Source organism: Chiloscyllium plagiosum, unplaced genomic scaffold, assembly GCF_037043375.1.
Source record: "Chiloscyllium plagiosum isolate Xiang-an unplaced genomic scaffold, Cpla_swu_hap1 HiC_scaffold_8, whole genome shotgun sequence".
In the NCBI taxonomy this organism is placed as follows: Eukaryota; Metazoa; Chordata; class Chondrichthyes; order Orectolobiformes; family Hemiscylliidae; genus Chiloscyllium; species Chiloscyllium plagiosum.
In genome coordinates, this window is record NW_028270146.1 from 90,819,189 (window position 1) to 90,844,929 (window position 25,741).

General features: G+C 44.7%; 1 protein-coding gene across 5 annotated transcripts in view; it reads right to left on the reverse strand.

Moving 5' to 3' along the window:
* Positions 1–21,009, reverse strand: part of srp14 (signal recognition particle 14) — a 62,696-nt gene extending 41,687 nt beyond the window's left edge. The window contains exons 1-5 of one of the 5 annotated variants that reach the window (XM_043698177.2): positions 20,924–21,004; positions 17,084–17,156; positions 12,388–12,500; positions 10,982–11,014; positions 6,469–7,457 (exon numbers count right to left, since the gene is read on the reverse strand). In XM_043698177.2, coding sequence (XP_043554112.1) covers positions 7,368–7,457; positions 10,982–11,014; positions 12,388–12,500; positions 17,084–17,156; positions 20,924–20,947 — 333 coding nt within the window. In that variant the 5' untranslated portion in view covers positions 20,948–21,004 and the 3' untranslated portion in view covers positions 6,469–7,367. Of the gene's footprint in view, positions 1–6,468; positions 7,458–10,981; positions 11,015–12,387; positions 12,501–17,083; positions 17,157–17,482; positions 17,697–20,923 lie in introns of those variants that run through there. The other 4 variants (XM_043698176.2, XM_043698178.2, XM_087990101.1 and 1 more) reach the window with 4 other exon arrangements.
* Between the last annotated feature and the right edge of the window lie 4,732 nt (positions 21,010–25,741).

Here is a 25,741-nt window from a genome sequence, read left to right on the forward strand (position 1 = left end):
TAAAGTCCCTTTTCCCCCCTGAGAGCTGCATAGATGCCACAGTAATCCTTGAGGTGACCAGAAAGTTGGGAAGGACAGAAATCGGACTTGATTGTCACTCCTGAGTAATGAGATGTTGGAAAAGTGAGAGTATTGTGTGCAATTCTGGTCTCCTTCCCATCGGAAAGATGTTGTGAAACTTGAAAGGGTTCAGAAAAGATTTACAAGAATGTTGCCAGGGTTGGAGGATTTGAGCCATAGGGAGAGGCTGAACAGGGTGGGGCTGTTTTCCCTGGAGCCTCTGAGGCTGAGGGGTGACCTTATCAAGGTTTACAAAATTATGAGAGGCATGGATAAGATAAATAGACAAACTATTTTCCCTGGGGTCAGGGAGTCCAGAAATAGAGGGCATAGGTTTAGGGTGAGAGGGGAAAAATATAAAAGAGACCTACGGGGCAACTTTTTCACACAGAGGGTGGTACGTGTATGGAATGAGCTGCCAGAAGAAGTGGTGGAGGCTAGTACAATTGCAACATTTAAGAGGCGTTTGGATGGGTATATGAATAGGAAGGGTTTGGAGGGATATGGGCCGGGTGCTGGCAGGTGGGACTAGATTGGGTTGGGGTATCTGATCGGGATGGACGTGTTGGACCGAAGGGTCTGTTTCCACGCTGTACATCTCTATGACTCTATATGGATGAGGAGAGCACAGTTGCAGCTGTGATGGCCCTCATTTGTCTACCCTGAATCCATCTTTAGATATTGGCTGTGTGGGCTCCCTGCTGAGGAATGATGTATGGCAGAAACTGATACTTACAGGAGAGGAAAAGGGAGAATGATTTGTCAAAAATATAATCCACAGTATGGAGGGGAGGAATATTCTTTGTGGTTGCGATGTGATTTTGTATTTGTATCAAAAGTGTTATCACACACTCCTTAATCCAGGGATGTCCTGTTAACACCAACAAGATATGGTGGTCTGGTTGAATCTCTTGGACCTACCCAGAGTTGAGAGCTGAGCAATCCAACACAATGTTTTTAAAACTTGGGTTGTAGGCACTGCTTGGGCTAGAGCAGCATTTGTTGTCCATCCCTTAGTTGCCATTGAACTGATTGGCTGACTCATAACAGCCATTTTGCTAGTGGGACTGGCGTCACATGTTGGCCAAACCGGATAAGGATGGCAAACCTCCTTTCCCCACGGGGTATTACTGAACCAGATGAATTTTTAAGCCAACCAGCAATGCTTACATTGACTAATTTCAAATTTCATTGAATTCATCTGCCATGGTGAGATTTGAACCCGCAATATCATTCTGGATTATCATCCAGAGGTACCACTGTCCCACTGATTTTCCCTAAATTCTGTCACCTATTCCTGGTGTGACATACCTACAGGACATTCACACATACAGTGGATGTAGTAATGGATTGTTCAAGCCTCCAAGATTGCTCTCAAACCCTAGGAATTAAATATCAATCCCCCAGTCTAAAGCCGCGAGTAAACCTAATAGCAAAAGGAAAAGTCATACAGGAATTTAAAAATCTGTTTTAAAAATAATCTCCAAAAGCTTCCGTTGCTTGGTTCTAAAAGAAAATTGAATATGAGTCTGGGAAGATCATTCAATTGGGTAATAATGACAAGTGTTCACTTTCTATTTGGGGTAGTAAAATGGTTGGGAGACTTTGGTAGTGAGCATAATAGGAATATAGGAGCAGGAGTTGGCCATTCAGCCCCTTCACTCTGTACTGCAATTCAAGGGTGGTGTGTGTATGGAATGAGCTACCCGAGGAAGTGGTGGAGGCTGGTACAATTACAACATTTAAAAGGCATCTGGATGGTATACGAATAGGAAGGGTTTAGAGGGAGATGGGCCAAATGCTGGCAAAGGGGACTAAGATTAGGCTAGGATATTTGGTCGGCATGGATGAGTTGGACCGAAGGGTCTGTTTCTGTGCTGTACACCTCTACGCCTCTAATTAATAGTGGCCAATCATCATCCTCCATGCCACTACCCTGCACTATCTCCATATCCTTTGGTATAATTAATCTCCTGCAATCTATCAATCTCTCTTGAATATGCCCAATAATTAAGCTTCCTTGGCCAATGGGATAGGGAACCCCAAAGATTCACCACCTTTCCAATGAAGAAATTCTTCTTCATTTTAAAAAGTCCTACCCCTTATTCTGAGACTATGCGCCTGAATCTAGGTTCACTATCCAGGGAAACGTTTACTCAGTCACACCCTGTTGAAGAATTTTCTAAGTTTCAATGAGGTCACGTCTCATTCTCTGAAACGCGAGAGAATACAGGCCCAATTGCTTCAGTCTCCCCTCCATAAAACAGTCCTGCCATTCCAGAGATTAGTTTGGTGAACCTTTTTTTCCCTATGGCAAATATATTCTTCCTTGGCTAAGGAGATCAAAACTGCACACAGTACTCAGTCGACGGCTCACCCAGTCTATATAGTTTCAACAAAACATCTTTAATTCTGTACTCAAAACCCCTTTGATGAAGGCTAAAACCTTACTTCCCCTCCTAACTGCACCTGCCTGTTAGCTCTTGGTGACTCTTGAACAAAAACAAAAAATACCTTTTGGATGCATGCACTCTCACCCTCTTATCATTTAAGAAATAATCTGTCCTTCTATTTCATTTCTACCAAAGTGGATAACTTGACACTTTTAAGATTAGATTAAGTTACCTACAATATGGAAACAGGCCCTTCGGCCCACTAGTCCACACCGACCCTCCAAACAGTAACCCAGCCTGGTCCATTCCCCTACATTTACACCTGACTCATGCACCTAACACTAATTTTAGCACGGCCAATTCACCTGGCCCACATCTTTGGACTGTGGGAGGAAACCGGAGCACCCGGAGGAAACCCACGCAGACACTGGGAGAACGTGCAAATTCCACACAGACAGTCGTGTGATACTGGAATCGAACCCAGGTCCCTGGCGCTGAGAGGCAGCAGTGCTAACCACTGAGAGGAATTTCACCATAGGAAGCCACTCAGCCCATCAAATCCATTTCATGTGATGAAATTTCCAGAAATATGGCGTTCGGAATCCTTAATGGTTGATGGACAATTGGGAAAGAGTTGCAAGTTAATATTTGAACCATGTATTAGAGACAAGACGGATATGGTTTGGAAACGGCAGTAGGACAGCAAAGGGGAATTATGAGCAATAAAGCAGTAAGTCAAACATTTCACACCCTTGACCATATGGACTGTGTGTTTTCAGATAAGTGATTAAACCAGTGGTGTGCCGGTCCAAGAGTAATTTGCAGAAACAAGTCATGGTTGCTGACTCGGTGTGTTTTCAAACAGAACCTAGATTTGTGTTCTATACTATACATCAATCAATACCATAGAGACTCTCTGTGACCGTGAGAGTAGTAGATGAACTAATGACAGCATCAGAATTTTGATGGTGACATTGCACAGTCTGAGCAAGTCACAACCCAATACCTGTCACTAGGGTTAAGTGGAAGTGTAGGACAATCTCAATGTAAATATTGGAAGATGATTCAGATTTATGCTGAAGCCTCGATGATAGCAACACTCTGCTTACAACGTCACACCCAATGGCCTGTACAAGCCAGAACTCAGCCAAAACATTACTACCCATGTCCTGAATCACACCAAGCTACATTCAATTTCACCCATGTGCTCACTTGGCTGTATCCTCACACTGCAGCAACACCTTAATTTTCAAATTCCTTTGTTGCCTCACACCTATTATTGTAAGTCTGTCCTACGGTCAAGATCTAAACATTCCTCCAATTCTCATCTTGTTGATTTTGTTTTTATTTTGCTATTGTCAATTGACACCTTCAGCTGGCTAGTTCCTCACCCCTCAACTTCCCTCCTTAAACCTCTCTAGCTCTGCACTCTCTCCAAGAAACTCCTCCAAAAGCTATGTTTGTCAGCTGATTCATTTTGTTGGCTAGCGCCAAATCTCATTTGTTAATTTTTGTCATGTGGGGCATTTTGCTAAGTTTAAAGACCGGCTGTAAATGCAAAATTGCTGTTGATTCACCATTCCCCACTTCAGTACATCTGTAAGGACAACATTACCTATTCCATGAGATATTTTGTAGAACTGTCTTCATGCAGTGATCGACAGTTTAAAACAACTGATTTATTGGATTATTTATGAACAATTAACTTTGGGATGTGGGAACTTTTATTCATCTGGAAAAAAAAATAGGTAATTCTGATGTTTGTAAGTAAATAATTTTGTTTTTGTAGCTACCTTTTAGTTGAATACGTGGTATTGTCCACAAGTATGACTCAATTACTGTACTTTGTCAGGGAGGTGCACTGATACCTGGTTAACCATGAGAATGATAAATTTGGATCACAGCAGCATGCTCCATGATAACGTGACAACCCAAAGCTCTTTACAGCCTACGAGAGACCTTTTGAAGATCAGTAACTATGGTAAAGTAGGAACTGAAGCAGCTAATTTGCACACACCAAAATTCACTAACCACAATTGAATGATCTTTTATATTTTTATTGGCTCTCTCTCTCTCTCTCTCTCTCATATAAAGGCAGGGACGTGGGGAAAATTCTCTTGGTCCCTGTTTAATATACAAGAAGGCACTCTGACAATGTAGCAGCTCTTCAGATCTGCATTGGAGTGAAAGCCTGGATTTTGATGTACCAGTCTCTGGACTGGGGCACAAACACACAACCCTTAGACTTGAGGGGTAAATAATTCCACTGAGCTCCTGCTGATGGATTTCAATCCCTCTGCTTTCATCTGGTCTGGAATACCAAATCTAAACATTAATCCCTCTTTTGGGATTGTCCTCAAATACCCACTTCATGTCTGATAATTCACATGTCAAGGGAAAGTGCAATAACTGCAATGCTTTTGAGATCTGTTGTCATCCTAGACCACTGTGTTATGTCCTTCAGTGCACAGAGTGGCTTTGAAGTTGGCTTAAATACCAGCATATCAGTACACTTAAATGTACATCATCATGTTTGTACACAAGTTAATCTACTCAATTTACCTTCACTGTTTGCTTCACTATCCCAGATTTAATCAATTTGTAATGTCCTGAGAGTGACTACTTGAGCATGCAGTCCCCAATAAACTAAAACAGCAGAAGTACTTTTGTTATAGCCTGGCGAGAATAGGAGAAATGGTTCCCCTTTTTCTTTGCAGTTTACTGCAATAAAAGGAATTTTGTCAATTTAGCGAATGGCTTTCCTCTAAGCTTTTTAAAAGTAAAGCAAATATTGTTACCACGTGATTAAAAACTCCACCTCTCACATACACCAAACTAGGTTACAAGGAGGGCAGGAAAATCAATTCATCGGAGAGTCTAAATACGGTTCTGTAGGTTGGTGTAATGGATAGTTGCAGGTTGTGTTCAGTGAACGTGTTGATGTAAAGTATTGGCTGATAATATCTACCTTTTCCCTCTGAGGCCAGCAGCTTTTTGATTAATGTTGAAGATACTGCCTGGTTCACGTTTATAGATTGACTGGAGAGATACAGGGGCTTTTGTTACATACTGATAGTAAGTTATTCTTTGCTAAAAGGAGTTTTTCAGAATCTCACTATCTCCAGAGTCTCCAATTAGAAACTAGATAGTTACTAAATATGGTCACAGCAAGCTGGGAACCCTCACTCTGGTTCCTTGGTAATTTTCAAAGTGAGATGATGTGAATGTTTGGCGACTTTGAGAACTGCCTTTTAAGGTGACTTAAAAAGATAACAGCAAGAATGAAATTTTAAAAATAAATTCCTTCATAAATTTCACTTTTGATATGAAATGGGGTTTTGCAACACCCTTATTTCATGAAAAAAGTATATTTTAAAAGGAAGCTGGCAAATTTAAAATACATCCTGATGTTAAAAGTACAGATGCAGTTGGCTATTTTTGGACCCATCCAATTTTCTGCTCCATCTCCTGATCACTTAACAGGTAAGAAAACACTTGCATTTCTTCAGGTTCTGCTTATTTTATACACAAAGTAGGAACATTGTTGTAATAGAGGAAATAAGATAGTCAACTTCCACTTAGCACAATCTCACAGACAGTAATAAGGAGCAGGAAATATCTTCTTCCTGAAAGAGGAAACATTAGCCCCCCGCTCCTCTTTGTACAGTGCTGTAGGGGGCCTCTCGTGGCACAGTGATAGTGTCCCTGCCCCTAGATCAGGAGGCCCTGGTTCAAGTCCAACCTCCTCAAGAGAGGTTTTAGAATATCTCTGAACAAGTAGATTAGAAAATATCTTGAATGGTGCAGTGTCCACTTCAGCAGGTGCAGGGAAAGACAGCATTTCTCTCTTATTGCAATCCTCAGTATCATACTAAGCACCAGTGAGCATAAATCTCTGCAGTGAATCAAAGAACCTCGAATTTCAAACGGGGGGGGAGGGGGCATTAAGATTGCTATGCACTGAGCCACAACTTGAACACATTATCCAAAAATAATCTCTCAGTAATAAAAATGATTCAGTCTTTTTGTTTTGCAATTTATTGTAGTTTTATACACAGCTCTGCAACAAATAATCCAAGTTGGAAACAAAAATCAGCTCCAGCTGGTCAGTAATCAGTAAAAGATAGATCTTGCTGCCTCTTTCATATGTTTGGCCAAAAGATGCATCTTTCTCTGATTTCAGTAAACACTATGTGGAACATCAGTTTTCTTTGGGACAAACAGGGAAAGGAAGAGGATGATCGTGTCTTCACATTAAAGGCAGTGACATCTCTCCCCCCCCCCCCCCCCCCGTGATTCATTTCACAAAGGGCTTGGTCTCATTACGGAATATGCAGAGATCTCCTCAGCATCTGCTGGAATGACCAGGATTGCAAAGAATTCCAGGTTTGCGGCCAGGGTCAAGCTGAATGGGCACATAGGCACAAAATTATCAATTGTCATGGAGTCAAATTATCCAGTGAAATCCAGTCCACATCACTGATAGCGTTTTTTTTTAAAAAGGTGGTTGGTTCTAAGAGACGGGAGAAATATATCCTAAACTTCCAGGACGCACCGGTGGAAAACCTGCAAAATCCTAGCAACGGTTGTTTTTTTTGGGTCATGTCCTGCAACACTTTGCAATAAATCAGCCAAAATCTGAATAAGATGACTCGCCGCCACGGATACAGCTATCAGACACTTCTGTGGGCAAGATGCATTTCCACTGAGGTCTCTGCAGAAATACGAGTTTCTTTTCCTCTCCTCTCACCCCCACTCCCAGTTCCTCCACATCTCCACGCAATTGATGTCTATTCAAAAACTAAAACAAAGAAACTGAAGTTGATTGCAGCCAACCAGGCCTTAGGTGTGGGAATAGCCAAAGCTGTCTCCTTCAATGGAAGCTAGCCCGCCATTGCCATGACAACAGTTCAGTCACTGTGTGGCCTTGGTCTTCTTACTTTTGCTTCTCTTGTCTTTCTTTTTTAAGCCATCCATGTGTGCCCGCAGCAGGTTTGAGTATGCCTAAAAGCCCAAGAGAATTCAAACAGAAGCCTTTAAGGCGAGTTATGCTGGGCAATGTCGACATAAGGTAAAAGACAGTATCTAACCCTTCTACCTGAACAAAATCATTACGGATGTAGAAAACTAAGCAGTCAGAATGAATTTGGCTTGACCGATGGTTTCCCCAAACACAATGACAACTCTGGTCTGATTCCCAAGTAAACCTATATATCTGGAATTCTTTTAAAAGGTTGTTTCCAAAGCTACACCAAATCGATAATAGAATAGAACTGAAGACTGCCATTTACCTAACAACATTTACCATGTTCCAAATTCTTTTAAACACCAGTAGTACCTCATTGGCTGTGGTCTCTGGAGGTAAGCTCTTCCTGATGAAGAGCTTATGCTCGAAACGTCGACGCTGCCTGACCTGCTGTGCTTTTCAGTGCTACACCTTTTGACTAGGAAATGCTGCAGAGAAAGCTCCCAAAACCAAATGCAACAATGACCAAATCCGGTGCCTCAGTGATGTTGGTCAAAACATAAATATCAGCCAGGACATAAAGAAACATTGAGTGGAGGGGTCTCAGTTTAACATTTGATCATGAGATGCTACATTAACAATTCCTCTATAATACTTCAGCAGGAGGGTCAGTGTAGCTTCTGTTATAGAGTCATAAAGATGCACAGCACGGAAACAGACCTTTTGGTCCAACTCATCCATACTGACCAGATATCCTAAATTAATCCAATCCAATTTGCTAGCATTTGGCCCATATCCCTCTAAACCCTTCCTATTCAATTACCCCTCCAGATGCCTTGAAATGTTGTAATTGTACCAGCCTCTAGTAGCTCATTGCACACACGCACCACTCTCTGCATGAAAAAGTTGCCCCTAGGGTCTCTTTTAAATCTTTCCCCTCTCACCTTAAAGCTATGCCCTCTGGTTTTGGACTGCCCCATCCCAGGGAGAGGTCCTTGGCTATTCACTCTATCCACGGCCCTCATGATTTTATAAACCTCCAGAAGGTAACCCCTCAGCCTCCAATGCTGCAGGGAAAATATCTCCAGCCTATTCAGCCTCTCCCTGTAGCTCAAACCCTCCAACCCTGACAACACTTTTGTAAATCTCTTCTGAACCATTTCAAGTTTCACAACATCCTTCCCATAGCAGGGAGATCAGAAATGAATGCAGTATTCCAAAAGTGGTCGAACCAATGTCCTCCCAATACAACATGACCTCCCAACTCCTACATTCAATGTACTTGAACTCTCAACTTTCCAGTGCCTGCAAAAGTGCCACCCGCAGAGTCTAGGCACTACAATCAACACAAATTGTGTTAGCTCCAATTCCTCACTGCATCAGCAATGGGAAATAGGCAGCAAATTAACCCTGCGAGAGCATCCCCCAGCAAGGGTGTACTTGAAGGTGTTGCTGCTTATCTATTTATCATTTTCAATAATGGGTCAACAGTGCTCCATGAGGTTGTTGTTCCAGCAGTTTATCTGATCTCACTGGCTACATTTAAAACTTCTACATCGTGAATGAGATCAATCAGAGATCATAATTAATAGACACCCATAAACTCTAAGTTCAAAGTTTGACCTCAACAGGAGCTAGGTATTTCTTTTATAGTAAAGCATGATGGGGAATAATATGGCCATTGATGTTTCACTTTGCTTCAAACCTGACCTTTCCAGTGCATTCCTGACAAGCCTCCGCCTTTATTCCTGCTGCCTGTATCCAACCTGGAATCACAGCCTGTTAACCCATCATCCCTGTATTCACTGAACACTTCAGACACTTGGTCAAGCATCAACCCTACCTTGTCATCAACTCCTCCAGCTCACAAGTATCCAAAACTGAACACAGATGGTTCTGAAATCACAAGTTTCTTTATTCAAAGTAGTAGGGGCTAGGAGCACACTGCCTGCAATAGTAGTAGACTCGCCAACATTGAGGGCATTCTAATGGTCATTGGATAAATATATGGACGAGAATGGAATGGTGTAGGTTAGATGGGCTTCACAGGTCGGTACAACATCGAGGGAAGGGCCTGTACTACACTGTAATGTTCTAAATCTCCTCCCTAAACTTCCTCGCTTCCTCATCGTTCTCCTTTGAAGATGATCCATATTACCACCTACCAACAGACCTTTGGTCACCTGCTTTAACATTTCTGTTTTTATCGCTGACTTTGAAACTTTCTAAATACGCTACGAAATTCAAGTTGTTTAATGCTGATGTAAATTGACAACATTTCATCTCATATTTGGATGGAAGGTTGCTACTATATTATTCTAAATGAGTATAAAACAAACAGGTAAAGGTTTGTGTTTCTTTGGCCTTTCTTATTTTTCTATCCACTTCTGTAGTTGTGCCCATCTCCGAGAGGGCACACTGACATCTAGTGGTGTGCAGTTGTACTGCACATTGTTCACCTTCCCAAGTAAACCAACATGAAAAATGTGAAGGGAAAATAAACACCCGGCATACAATCTCACCCTGATCAGGCGCCCATGATTACCGCCTGATCAGGAGCAGGCAGACAGCCTATTCATCGCATCCCTGCCTGGAGGGATCCTGACCCTGGGCATGAGCCAGCAAAGGTGAAAATAAATGAAGATCTTGCTGTGTTTGTCTGCAAATGGTCTGACAAGCCCCAGTGTTGCCAGCTGAGTTGATAGTTTTAGTGCAGAGTTAGATAGTGAGGTACACCACATATGAAGCAGGATGTATTGACCTTTGAGGGGCTGCAGCTCAGATTTACTAGAATTATAGCATGAGCACAGGCTGCATAACCTTACTTCCTTGGGTTTAGATGCTTACGTGACTAAAATGATTAAGCCGTTCAGCAGAAAAGGTAGGTACAAACTAGGGGCGGGAGCAGATCATTCAGACCCTTGAGCAGATTTGAATGTGGACTCAATTCCACTCTCTACCTACCATTAGATTCTTGACTAACCAGGAAGGCAAGTTACTTTCGCCTTAAAAATATTCCATCATCCTACCTCTACTGCTCTGAGGAGGAGGAGTTCCACAGACCCATGACCCTCAGAATAAATTTCTCCTCAGCTCTGTTTTAAATGGGGGGGGGGGGGGGGGGGGGGGTCCCCTTTTTTTTTAAAGTCCGTCCTCCAACAAGGGGAAATATCCTTTCTATATCTACCACATCAAGTGCCCTCAAGATCTGATATTTTAACAAACTGGTGAGCGAGGGGATCCAGAATAAGGGAACCACTGCCTCAAGGTGAAAGTGAGGCCACTCAGGAGTAAAACAGGCAGCACTTCTCATACTCAAGGCAGGAGAAATCAGAAGTGCTCTTTAAAAGACTGTTGATGCTGGGGCAACAAAGTTTTCAAATCTTTAAAGGAGGAGAACTCGAGAGGAGACAGACAACCCTCCACGGCAGTGGCTCCCATCCTTTGTTAGAGCTAGTGCATTAGTTACATTAGTCTGTAAAGTTTGCTGTACTCGGGGTTCACATCAATAAAAGTTTCATTGTAATGGCATACATTGCACAGTGTAAGTTTATAGACTTACCATCTGAAACCTGTTCACTTCCTTCGAGCTTATCTGAAAGAAATAAACAGTAATGAGTTAAATACTGAATGTAGAGGGTGCACTTTAACACCACCTAAACGTAGGTTCAGTCTCGTCCATCCATGCACACAAACATTCTCCCGACATTGTTCAAAGCAAGCCCGAGAGAATAGACTCAAACTTTCTTGCCTAAAAGTTTGTGGATACTGGGAACTAATCTGTATTTTAAATTTAAAAAACATGGACATTAAATGTCACTTGGGAGTACAGAACTTAAACATTGCCGAAAAGACAGACACAGTTTCCTTTACAAAAGGGACTAAAGGTAAGAATTCTCCCATTTAAGACAACAGAAGAGAATTGCTGCCAGACGGTCATTAGTCTGTGGAATTCTCTTTCTCAGAGAGCAGTGGAAACTGGGTTATTGAAGGTAGAGTTTGCCAGATCTTTGATTTCCAAAGTAGAAGGGTATGGCAGGGGTAGACTGCAGTAGTAGAGGTCAGATATATGAAGGTAAATCAGACCAGCCGTGGACTTATGAAACAGTAAAGCAGGCTCAAGGAGCTAAATAACCTACTCCTTCGAATATGCAGAATTCCAAAATTCAGATGATCACAACAACATACACTATAGGAGAAAAGATTCTGATTAGCTGGCAAGTTGATTTTGACTGGCCAAAGCAGGAACTGTCTGCTCTCCAAGCTCCTAGGGAAATCAAAAAAAAGCACACACATTGATCATATTCTTTTTGTTTGCACAGAACACGTCCCTGCCAATGAACTCAAGACGACAATTAGATTTGATTAGAATACCTACAGTGTGGAAACAGGCCCTTCGGCCCAACATGTCCACACCAACCCTCTGAAAAGTAACCCACCCAGCCCATTCCCCTAACCTGTAATTGCCCCTGACTAATGCACCTAACACTATGGGCAATTTAGCATAGCCGATCCACCTAACCTGCACATCTTTTGATTGTGGGAGAAAACCAAAGCACCTGGAGGAAACCCACGCAGACGTGGGGAGAATGTGCAAACTCCACACAGTCACCCGAGGCTAGAATCAAACCTGGGTCCCTGGCGCTGTGAGACAGCATTGCTAACCATTGAGCCACTGTGCCACCCAAACTAAGGCAATAACTAAGACAATCAAACCAATTAACACCCGCAGAATAAACTGATCAGATTATTTGAAATTTGGCATTCTCGCATTTGTACTGATGACTTCAAGACAAAAAGCTTCACTTGTCAGCAAGATTTAAACTCATCAGGGGATATGATTCAAATGTAGGTACATGGAGCTAAGATATAGATTTGCCACACTCTAGACTAGATGGACTGAGTGGCCTCCTTTTCCCATTTAGAAATTAGCGAAAGTTCAGTGGTTATTCTCCTCCTTTCACTTACCACTGTGCTGATCTTCTTCTTCCCATCAGTGGCCCTCAGTAGACATTTATTGTCAGCAGGGTCAAAGGTGTCAGGGTTTCCTTTCCGTGGGACCGGCTTTGTCCGTCCATCATCTACAGAAAAGCGTACATTAACCTCTGCCCAGTCTGTTCAATTCACCTACTCCAATTTATACCTTTCCCTATCTCTGTAATGTCTCAGGCTCTCAGAGATTGATTCCCTTCCACACCCTTGATTTCATCACTCCATCATTGGTGGCTCTAACTTCAGTTTCTTAGGCGCTGACCCCGAACTCCCATCTTTGAGGAGGCTCCTTACAATATGTCTATTTGACCAAATAGTTGGTCATCTGCTCTGATATCTCATGTGACACTCATGTAGTTGACAATATAATATACTTGTACATCTCCTGTGACATGCTTTGGGCCAGTTTTACTGCATTAATGATGCTACATAAACAAGTTATTGGTCTTGGGCAGATAGATGAAGGTAAATCTCTTTGCACGCTTCTGATTTTTACTCATTCAAATGCTGGATAGGAAGACAGTACTTAGTTCATCTATCATGCTGACAGACCTCAGACATAATAGTAATGTTCTCTCATCATACCAACCAGTCTGTTACTAGACTGCAACAAATCCAAGCTTAAGTGGACAGCTTTGGCAATCATAGATCTAAAATTGTTTTTCTCTCTCAAGCCTGCTCTACATATGTCAAGTAGCAAATTACTCTCAGTATATTACAAAAATTAGAGTTGCTAAAACGAGTCAAAATCATTTACATTTTAATAAAGCATGACAGAGTACTGCAGAGCAACGAGGCTGATTAATCGAGAAGCAGACACAGCTACAGATTCTGATCTTGATCACTGCTTCCATTGTCTGAAGGACAGCAAATAGTAGGGATGGATAAACCGGGCTCTCTAGGAATCGGGGAAATTACCTAGGCTTTCCAGAATAAATAAGCCCCTTGGGGCCAAGTTGTCCTTTGTCTGTATTTATGCACCATACTGGCCTCCTGCCGATCCTTTTGCTTTAACCTTATCATATCCTGCAAATCCTTTCACCTCATATTTACTGAGCTTACCTTTAAGTACATTTATGATTCACCTCAACTACTTCAGTGGTGGCAAGTTTCACATTTTCATTACTAAGTAAACATGTTTCTCCTGAATTTCCTACTGGATTGATCAGTGGCTCTCCAACATGCACAGCTCCTCACTGTGGCCTCCCCAGCTGGAAATATATACACCTACCCTTTGGAAGCCTTACGTAACTTTGAGATTTGATTTAAGGTACCTTTCAGTTTTTTTTTTGAAAGAAGAAACAAAACCAAGCTCTACCCCAATACTCCTGTAACACAAACAATGCAGCCAGGATGTTGACAGGAAGTTCTCACAAACATCTGTTTTTAGCAAAGCGGATTGAACAGAAAGAGATGGACCTTTGAATCCCCTATCTCGCGCACACACAATGACCACAAAAGCCTTCTCTGCCCTTGCTCTCCCACTCCAGTGTCCTGTCCATAACTAATCATGCAGCATCTTAAGCAGGACTTCTCTTACCACTGATCTCCACCACCCAGAAAGACAAAGACAATATCACAGTAGGTTCCATAAGAAACTGTAACCAAGTCACTTCCTGGACTGAAAATCTAGTATGCTCCTTCATTGTTGCTGGGTCAAATTCCTTGAAGCAATCACCCTCACAGTCCTGTGGATATATTTACATGAATACAGTATATGCTGTCCTCATCCAGAGAATAAATCATCAATAATGTCCAGATACATCTTTTTGTTGCTGTCACTATACCTCTTCTCACTTTATACCATCATCACATTTTGTCATTTTCTGCTACCCTCCCCATGATCTCAGAGCTAGATATATACATGAAAAGGAAATAATTTCAGTATTATGAGGGGGACGTTGGACAACATTGGATAGCTCTTTCAGAGAACCAACACAGGTATAACAGGGTAAATGAGGTAAGACATTAGGCAACAACTAATTCAATTGTTATTTGCAATAGATCAGAAAGGGAGATGAATGGGAGTTAGTCACTTTCAATTAGCAGTGACGCTTAGCTCCCTGTTTCTGAAAAGGTTCCAGTGAATTCTAAATTGCAAAAAAGGAAAGCAAACTCAAAACCATAGGCCAGACAACCAGACATGAGAGATTAGGAAAACGCAGAAATCCATTATGCAGAAGCTTATGGTACAGAGGAATCTTGCAAACAGATCAATAAAATTACAGTGCGTAATTGGACTGGAAATGGAATGGATATAAGTTAGCTCACTGAGCTGGAAGGTTTGTTTTCAGACGTTTCGTCACCATATTAGGTAACGTCATCAGTGAAGCACTGGAGCTTCACCGGAGGCACACTGACAATGTTACCTAGTATGGTGACGAAATATCTGAAAACAAACCTTCCAGCTCAGCGAGCAAACATACATGCAGACCCCTCAACCTGAGCTACAAATCTTTGACAAACTCACGAATGGAAATGGAATGTTGGTCTTTATTCTAAGAGTGACCAAGTGTTAAAATGGGGAGGATTTGCCATTACAGTATAGGGCGTTGGTATGACTGCACTCACAATTTGGTCTCCTTACTTAAGGAAGGGTATAATCCAATTGGATGCAATTCGGAGAAGGTTGTCTCAGCTGATTCCTGGGAAGTAGGAGCTGTTCGATGAGGAAAGGTTGAGGAGTGAGGGAGGGGAGAGTGAGGGAAGGAGACACACAGACAGACAGAGAGAAAGAAAGATAGAGAATGACTTTTGTCTTAGACAGCCATTACCGTTCAGGATTCTCTATACCAGCAGAGGCAGGGTCATTGTGTTTTTCCAAAACTGAGCCAGACATATTTTTCCTCGACAGAGGGATCAACATGTCAGGCAGGAAGGTGAAGTTAGGGCAATAATCAGATGAGCTTTCAATCTAACTGAATAGTTGAGTAGGCTCAAGCTGCTGAATTCTGCTCCAATTTAGGATCTCATTCACAAGGGCTCGGCTCCAACTTCATGAATAATGTGCTGCCCTGTGCAGTCACAACACCAATCAGAAATCCAGAACAAAGGAGTACAATCCAGAAGGAAGAGCTAAATGGTTCAGAAGAAAAATCAGCACGCATTTTTATACGAAGGGTAGCAATAGTAACGCTATTGAATGTTGAAAGGGACATGGTTAGATTTCTCTGCTCAGAAAATGACCGAGCTTCCAGTTGCTTGCCATTACCAGGAATCACCATGATCCCTGAGAAACATGTCTATCTCAGGCCTGCTGCAGTGCTCCAGTGAGGCTCAGTGTAAGCTGGAAGAACAGTATCTCATTTTCCACTTGGGAACTAGACAGCCTTCAGGACTCAATATCAACAATTTAAAACTTGAAAACCTTGTATGACCTATACTCACCCCCCTACCCTAGGTCCGGTCATGACAGGAGTTGTTTTCAGCACTGTAGCATTTTCACCTACTTACGGTCCCCATTACAGAGGAACCTTGATTATCTGACATTCGATTATCTGAATTTCGGATTATCCAAACAAGATCACAAGGTCCCGATGCTTGGCTACACTATGTTACTTGGCATTCGGTTAACCGAACAAAATAATCCCCGTCCGTGTCCTTTGGATAATGAAGGTTCCTATGTATTAGATTTTCTTGCTTCCTAGCTTACTATCATTCATTCCTTGGTCTCTGTGACTGTCATTCTCTCTCTCAGCTCCATTTCCGTCAACCTGTACACCTCCACACATCTTTCTTCAGCATATACAGCAGGTTTTTCCTAGTTACTATCAATTCTAAAGAGGGATCACTGAACTCAAAACGTTAACTGCTTTCTCTCCACAGATGCTGCCAGACCTGCTGGGTTTCTCTAGTAATTTCTTTCTGTGATTTAGATTTCCAGCATCCACAGTTCTTTGTTTTATTAATTTGGTTACGTTGTCTCTTGTTCAAGATGATGCAGGAATGGCACTTGTGTGATGCAAATATTAATTACATTTGCAGAAATTAATTACACAAGTGTATCAAAAGGGAAACAGTGCACGTACTGATCAGCCAGGAGCTCAAGTGAATGGTGGAGTAGGATTGAAGGGCTGAATGATCTATTCCATAGAGCTAATTAAAGGATATAACTTGCACCAATTTGTAAATACACCATTAGCATTTTTTTACAAAGTTAGACTCTATAAGAAAACATCTCAAAACCCCAGAACCAGATTGGGGGCGTGGTTATTTACAGGGGCACAGCTGAATTCCCAGTTAAAGCCCACCATCAGCAAAATGAACAAACTGAACAAAATTAATATTCAAATTATGCTGAATTGTCTCAAACGCCCACAATACAAAATAAACCAGGAATGTACACAGCACTGCCCTTTGATGTGAAGGGCAGTGTTTGTCACTGGCCACCCGGGTGTTTTCCTATCTTCCTGGTGGTGGAAATTGAATAAAGATTTGTGCACCTTGTGTCTCTCACTGTGACTCACACCTGCACACACACACACCATGGGTGCTGGGGAAAAAATAAGCACTACCGCACTTAGGTGGTAGTGTAGGGGTTTTTAAAAAAAAACAAAAAAGAAGAAAAAAAGAAAAAAAAAGAAACAGGGAGATACGTTAGGGCCCGGGTGTCCTTGGAGAAGGTGCACGCTGTGTCGAAAAAAAAATAAACCAGGAATGTACCAAGACTCACATTTCTTCATGGTGAGGTATATACTTCCAGTGGTTCGGCATTTCTGGAAAAGCCGAGTCAGCTCAGTCAGGAACTACAGAAAGAAAGTGTGTACACTGTCAGAGCACAACATCAGAATGGAGAGAGAAAATGTAACCTTATCCCCACTGCACCAGTATTGCTCCAATAATTATTTCCCCAACTCACAAATGACATGACATTATTCCCCCACCCCAACTACCATCTCTGTCCCAGCATTAGTTCCTTATCACACCCCTTCATCACCCACCTTGCTGCCTTGGCATCATCTCAACCTCCCAGTGTTGTCCCATTCCCATGCAATCAAATCCACTACCGTTACCCATCTCCCACTACCCAAGTGTTGCCAGTCTATACAATTGCCCAAGTGCCCCATCTCACCTTGTACTGGCCCAGTATTGCAGCCAATGCCCCCATTTCACCGTCCCAATATGGCAGTGTTACCTTTCAGTGCAATACCCATTGGCATTTTGCCCCCATTTCCACTGGTTCCACTGTTACCGCAGATTCTATCAGCCTTTGAACAGTGTTAGTGTACCTTCCCGTTGCCCAGTTAACATCTCACCATTCCACTGTTGTCCACCCCTCCGACCTTTCCATCCCAGACCCACCGTCAACGTCCCAACCTACCCCCCTGACCCACCCTCATCTACCCCAACCTACCCCCCTGACCCACCATCATCTGCCCCAACCTACACCCCTGACCCACCATCACCCCCTTCACCCTCCCCATCTGAATCACATCACACCCCCACCTTCCCCTCTGACCCCCGTCACCCCTCCCCACCTTCACCTCTGACCCCCGTCACCCCTCCCCACCTTCCCCTCTGACCCCCGTCACCCCTCCCCACCTTCCCCTCTGACCCCCATCGACCCCCACCTTCCCCTCTGACTCTTCTCTCACCGCCCCCCCACCTTCCCCTCTGGCCCTTCTCGCACCCCCCCCCCCCGCTTCCCCTCTGGCCCATCTCACACCCACCCACCTTCCCAACTGGCCCCTCTCACACCCACCTTCCCCTCTGACCCCTCTCACACCCACCCACCTTCCCCTCTGACCCCTCTCACACACCCCCACCTTCTCCTCTGACCCCTCTCACACACCCCCACCTTCTCCTCTGACCCCTCTCACACACCCCCACCTTCTGCTCTGACCCTTCTCTCACCCCCCACCTTCCCCTCTGACCCCTGTCACCCCCACCTTCTCCTCTGACCCCTCTCTCACCCCCCACCTTCCCCTCTGACCCTTCTCTCACACCCCACCTTCCCCTCTGACCCCTCTCTCACACCCCCCACCTTCCCCTCTGACCCCTCTCTCACACCCCCCACCTTCTCCTCTGACCCCTCTCTCACACCCCCCCACCTTCCCCTCTGACCCCTGTCACCCCCCACCTTCTCCTCTGACCCCTCTCTCACCCCCCACCTTCCCCTCTGACCCTTCTCTCAACCCCCACCTTCCCCTCTGACCCTTCTCTCACCCCCCACCTTCCCCTCTGACCCCTCTCTCACCCCCACCTTCCCCTCTGACCCCCGTCACCCCCCACCTTCCCCTCTGACCCTTCTCACCGCCCCCACCTTCCCCTCTGACCCTTCTCTCACCCCCCCTTCCCCTCTGACCCTTCTCTCACCCCCCCACCTTCCCCTCCGACCCTTCTCTTACCCCCCCACCTTCCCCTCTGACCCTCATCACACCCCCTTCCCCTCTGACCCCATCAACACCCAGCTTCCCCTCCGACCCTTCTCTTACGCCCCCACCTTCCCCTCTGACCTTTCTCTTACCCCCCACCTTCCCCTCTGACCCGGTCACCCCGCACCTTCCCCTCTGACCTTTCTCTTATCCCCCCACCTTCCCCTCTGACCCGTCTCTCATCCTCCCCACCTTCCCCTCTGACCCTTCTCTCTTCCCCCCACCTTCCCCTCTGACCCCTCTGATACCCCCACCTTCTCCTCTGATCCCTCTCTCACACCCCCCACCTTCTCCTCTGACCCCTCTCTCACACCCCCTCCTTCTCCTCTGAACCCTCTCTCACATCCCCCACCTTCTCCTCTGACCCCTCTCTCACATCCCCCACCTTCTCCTCTGACCCCTCTCTCACACCCCCCACCTTCTCCTCTGACCCCTCTCTCACACCCCCCACCTTCTCCTCTGACCCCTCTCTCACACCCCCCACCTTCTCCTCTGACCCCTCTCTCACACCCCCCACCTTCTCCTCTGACCCCTCTCTCACACCCCCCACCTTCTCCTCTGACCCCTCTCTCACACCCCCCACCTTCTCCTCTGACCCCTCTCTCACACCCCCCACCTTCTCCTCTGACCCCTCTCTCACACCCCCCACCTTCTCCTCTGACCCCTCTCTCACACCCCCCACCTTCTCCTCTGACCCCTCTCTCACACCCCCCACCTTCTCCTCTGACCCCTCTCTCACACCCCCCACCTTCTCCTCTGACCCCTCTCTCACACCCCCCACCTTCTCCTCTGACCCCTCTCTCACACCCCCCACCTTCTCCTCTGACCCCTCTCTCACACCCCCCACCTTCTCCTCTGACCCCTCTCTCACACCCCCCAACTTCTCCTCTGACCCCTCTCTCACACCCCCCAACTTCTCCTCTGACCCCTCTCTCACACCCCCCACCTTCCCCTCTGACCCCTCTCTCACACCCCCCACCTTCCCCTCTGACCCCTCTCTCACACCCCCCACCTTCCCCTCTGACCCCTCTCTCACACCCCCCACCTTCCCCTCTGACCCCTCTCTCACACCCCCCACCTTCCCCTCTGACCCCTCTCTCACACCCCCCACCTTCCCCTCTGACCCCTCTCTCACACCCCCCACCTTCCCCTCTGACCCCTCTCTCACACCCCCCACCTTCCCCTCTGACCCCTCTCTCACACCCCCCACCTTCCCCTCTGACCCCTCTCTCACACCCCCCACCTTCCCCTCTGACCCCTCTCTCACACCCCCCACCTTCCCCTCTGACCCCTGTCACCCCCCACCTTCTCCTCTGACCCCTGTCACCCCCCACCTTCTCCTCTGACCCCTCTCTCACCCCCCACCTTCCCCTCTGACCCTTCTCTCACCCCCCACCTTCCCCTCTGACCCTTCTCTCACCCCCCCACCTTCCCCTCTGACCCTTCTCTCACCCCCCCACCTTCCCCTCTGACCCTTCTCTCACCCCCCCACCTTCCCCTCTGACCCTTCTCTCACCCCCACCTTCCCCTCTGACCCCTCTCTCACCCCCACCTTCCCCTCTGACCCCTCTCTCACCCCCACCTTCCCCTCTGACCCCCGTCACCCCCCACCTTCCCCTCTGACCTCGTCACCCCCCACCTTCCCCTCTGACCTCGTCACCCCTCCAGCTTCCCCTTTGACCTCGTCACACCCCCACCTTCCCCTCTGACCCCTATCACCCCCCCCACCTTCCCCATCACCCCCCCACCTTCCCCTCTCACCCTTATCTCACCCCACACCTTCCCCTCTCACCCCATACCTTCTCTTCTGACCCCTCTCTCACCCCCCACCTTTCCCCTCTGACCCCATCAACCCCCACCTTCCCCTCTGACTCTTCTCTCACCCCCCACCTTTCCCCTCTGACCCGTCACCCACCCACTTTGCACTGACCCCTCTCTCACACCTCCCATCTTTCCCCTCTGACCCCTGTCACCCCCCCTTACCCCTCTCTCACCCCCCCACCTTCCCCTTTGACCTCGCTCATCCCTTCCCCTCTGACCCCCACCCCACCTTCCCCTCTGACCCCCACCCCACCTTCCCCTCTGACCCCCACCCCACCTTCCCCTCTGACCCTCCCCCCGCGGGTACCCCCTCTCACAGAGTCACTCTCCAGCAGCACCATCTCTCTCACTCCCACACGCTCACGCTCCTGGCCGGAAGTTGCGCGGTCACCGGAAATGCGTCCCAGTCCGATCGACCGAGCAGCGCAGCGCGCCCGAGGCGGCCCGTGTTTTTCTTGGTTGATGTTTAAAGGTGGGTTTCCAGGGCCCGGCCGCACGCATCAGTGTGTCAGACTCATTTCAGCAGCTGCACCCCTTTGTTTCACCTTAGAGTATTTAGTGTAGCTTTAGGGTAACAGAGTTCAGGATGTTTATTATTAAAGATGGTTTAGGGTTAGGGTGTTTGTTGGAATGGTAGAGGGGTATGGGGTTATAGTGTTGAGTGAAGCTGGTAAAGGGGTTTGGGTAAGGTTTAGGTTAAAGTTAAGGTGTTTAGAATCTGTCTGTTCAGGGTTAGACAGCACTGAAGAGAATTGTGAATCCACTAATAACAATGATGCTAAACTTGAATTTATACTTTGAATTGAATTTGAATGATGTATTGCCACTTGCATTTTACATTGAATTGTATGGTGAAATGGTGATATTCCAGACTTTACTCCAATATCCTGTGATAGAATCCACTGGCCAATGAATCATCAATAATGGGAGGGATAAAGGAAGGAGTAATGTCATCTTATCAGAAAGGCACTACAATAATCATTTAAGTATAAACTCAAACAGTTAGAATGTTTTTGTGATAGTTTCATGGAACCGCATGTTCTGGAGCCAACTAGGGAAAAGGCTATCCTAGGTGAAAGTGAGGACTGCAGATGCTGGAGGTCAGAGCTGAAAATGTGTTGCTGGAAAAGCGCAGCAGGTCAGGCAGCATCCAAGGAGCAGGAGAATCGACGTTTCGGGCATGAGCCCTTCTTCAGGAAAGGGCTGAAGATCCCTGAAGAAGGACTCATGCCCGAAACATTGATTCTCCTGCTCCTTGGATGCTGCCTGACCTGCTGCACTTTTCCAGCAACACATTTTCAACAGGCTATCCTGGACCTGACATTGTGTAATGAGATAGGATGAATTAATAGTTTCATGGCAGGGGTGCCCTTAAGTAACAGTGACCATACTATAACTGAAACTGGCAAAACTCAGCAGGTCTGGCAGCATCTGTGCAGAGAAATCAGCGTTAACATTTCAAGTCTGGTTTCCACATAATATAATTGAATTTTAATATGAACGAGTGAGAAGTGGGTTCAATACTAATATTAAATAAGGGCAATTATAAGGACATTTTTTTAAAACTCATTCAATGGATGCAGACACTGCTGATTAGGCCAGCATTTACTGCCCAGAGGCAGTTAAGAGTTGACCACATTGTTGTGCATCTGGAGTCATATGTGGCCACATTAGCAGTTACTCTCTCCAAAGGATATTGTGAATCAGATGGGTTTGTCATGACCATCATTAGACTCTTAATTCCAGATTTTATTGAATTCAAATTCTACCACGGAAGATTTTAACTCAGGTCCCCAGAGCATTGCCTGAGTCTCTGGATTAACAATCCAGCAATAATATCACTCGACCATTATCTTCCTTTGCCATTGATGCCACATTTACAAATTAGGTTAAAGGACATGAGAGATGTAGTAGCAAATACTTAAGATGATATTTCAGAATAGATTCATTCCAAAGAGTAAGAAAACATTCAAGGGTTGGATTCACCATTAACAGTTACCTAGGAATGTTAAAGATAGCATCAAACTTAAAAGAGAAAACAAATAATTGTGCAAAATAAGTGGCAGATCAGAAGATGGGACAGATATAAATACAGAAAATGTTGAGCAAAGAATAAATAGGGAGAGAAAAATTGAATGACAGGAAGCCAGCCAGACATATAAAAACGTTATGACAAACATATTAAAAAGGATAAGGGTTACCAAAGGGATTGTTGGTCCTATAGAAAATGAGTTTGGAGAATTAATTATGGAAAATAAAGAGATGTTAGCTGAATTGAACAAATATCTTGGTATACTTCACTGTAGAGGATACAGAAGTTGCAATAAATCAGAAAATGGAAGGGCAGGGACAAAGTCAACAAAGTCACAATCACCAGTGAAGTGGTACTGAGTAATTGTTAAGGCTGTGGGTTGACATATGCCCAAGCCCTCATGGACAATTTATGAGAGTCTTCAAAGATGTAGCAAATGAGATAGTTAATACATTGGTTTTAATTTTCTAAAAATCTATTGTTTCAATTAATATCCCATTAAATTGGAAGATAGCAAACAAAACTCATTTATTTAAAAAGGGAGACAGAAGCCAGGAAACTACAAACCAATTTGCTTAAAATAGGAAAATATGAGGAGCTATTGTTAATGAAGTTATAACAGAGCACGGAGATAAATTCAAGGTCATTTAGCAAACTCGCATGGTTTTCTTAAAAGGAAATCATGTTTGGCCAATCTATTGAAGATCTTTGAGAAAGCAACATGTGCTGTGTAGAAAAGGAAGCCAGTGGATGTACTTTATAGATTTTCAGAAGGCATTTAGCAAAGTGCCACATCAGAGATTGTTGAGAGAAAATAAAGCTCATGGTGTAGGGAATGTCGTGGATCCAGAGATTGTTGAGAGAAAATAAAGCTCATGGTGTAGGGAATGTCGTGGATAGAAGATTAATTGGCTAACAGAAAGCAGAGGGTCTGGCTAACAGAAAGTAAATGGGTCTTTTTCAGGTTGGCAAGATATAACACATGGTGTATCATAGAGATCATTGCTGGGACCTCAGCTGTTTACAATTTATAGAAATGACTTGCATGATGGAATGGAAGGTATAGTTACCAAATTTGCTGACCTTACAAAGATACGTAAGAAAGTAAGTTGTGAAAAGGACATAAAGAAATTAAAAGAAGATATAGTTAGGTTAAGTGAATGGAAAACCTATCTGCCAAATGGACTGTAATATAGGAACTAGGAATTCCCTCAGGGAAGGTGATGGTCAAGTGATGTTGTTGCTAGATAATTCATCCAGAGACCCTGGTAATGTTCTGGGAACCTGGGTTCAAATCCCCTCTGTGGCAGATGGTGAAATTTGAATTTAATTAAAAGCCTAATGATGTCCAGGAAACAATTGTCAGGAAAAACCCATTGGTTGACTAATTGCCTTTAAGGAAGGATATCTGCTGTCCTTATTTGGTCTGGCCTACATGTGATTCCAGACCCACAGCAATGTAGTTGATTCTCAATTGACCTTGAAGCATTGAATGCTGGTTGAGCCAGTAATGTCCATACCCTATGAATGATTTGAAAATAAATTGTCTACTTTGGCAGGAAAACTAAAAACAGGTATTAATTGTTACTCTTTAGTTAGGATAGAATAGCCTTTATTGTCACGTGCACTCAATGAGCACAGTGAAAAGTTTGTAATGTCGCCTCTCGGTGCCATCTTAGGTACAGAGTGCCCAAGTACAGATACTTTAAGTGTTATTACAGAGTAAAAATAATATGGATAAGCATGAGAATAGAGTTTAAAAACTCCAAAATGATAATAAAAAGTGACGATAATATACTTAAGTTTGAGAAGTTCTAGTCGTTTTCCAACATGAGTCCGTGTCTACTGACTTCAGAACACAAGGTACTGCTGTCTCCATGCACTGGTCTCTGTCCAGGACTCACTCTCCTGCCGCTCTGGAGTCAGGCCAGCACTTGCTTTGCTCCCACTTTGGGGTTCAGCCCACACGCTCTAATTAGTTAACTTAGTGGGCAAGTTTTAAAAAAATTGTTTTGTGTGCCACACAGATCGGTGCTGGGTCTACTGCTTTTCGTCATTTATACAAATGATTTGGATGTGAACATAAGAGGTATAGTTAGTATGTTTGCAGATAACACCAAAATTGGAGGTGTTGTAGACAGCGAAGAAGGTACAACGGGATCTTGATCAGATGGGTCAAAGGGCTGAGGAGTGGCAGATGGAGTTTAATTTGGATAAATGTGAGGTGCTGCATTTGGGAAAGACCCACCAGAGTAGGACTTAAACACTTATTGGGGAGTGTTGCTGAGCAAACAAACCTTGGAGTGCAGGCTCATAGTTCTTTGAAAATGGAGTCTCTGGTAGATAGGATAGTGAAGAAGGAGTTGCTTTCCTTTATTGGTCAGAGAATTGAGTATAGGAGTCGGGAGGTCATGTTGTGGCTGTACAGGACATTGGTTAGGCCACTTTTGGAATATTGCGTTCAATTCTGGTCTCCCTCCTATCAAGAGGATGTTGAAAGGATTCAGAAAAGATTTACAAGGATGTTGCCAGGGTTGGAGGATTTGAGCTAAAGGGATAGGCTGAGTAGGCTGGGGCTATTTTCTCTGGAGTGTCAAGAGGCTAAGGGCTGACCTTATAGAGGATTAGAAAATCAAGAGGGGTATGGAAGAGTTGGACTGAAGGATCTGGTTCTATGCTGTCCATCTCTATGATTCTATTTAAATGGTGAGAGAAGGCAGAGCTCTGGGATGCAGAGGAATCCAGGTTTCCTACAGCATAAATTGCAAAAAGTTAGTATGCAGGTACTGCAAGTAACTAGGAAGGCTAATAGAGCACTCTATCACAAGGGGAATTATTGGCAAACGTAAGGAGATTATGCTTCAATTATACAGGGCACTGGTGAGACCATATCTTGAGTACATCAGTCACCTTATTTAAGGAAGATGTAACTGCATTGGAGGCAGCTCAGAGAAAGTTTGCCAGACCAACGCATGAAATACGTGGGTTGGAGGAGATCTTGGACGGGCTAGACACTTATCTGTTGGAGTTTAGAAGAATTGATTGACACATGGTAGGTCTTGACAGAGGACGTGGAAAGGATGTTTCCCATTATGAGTCACTG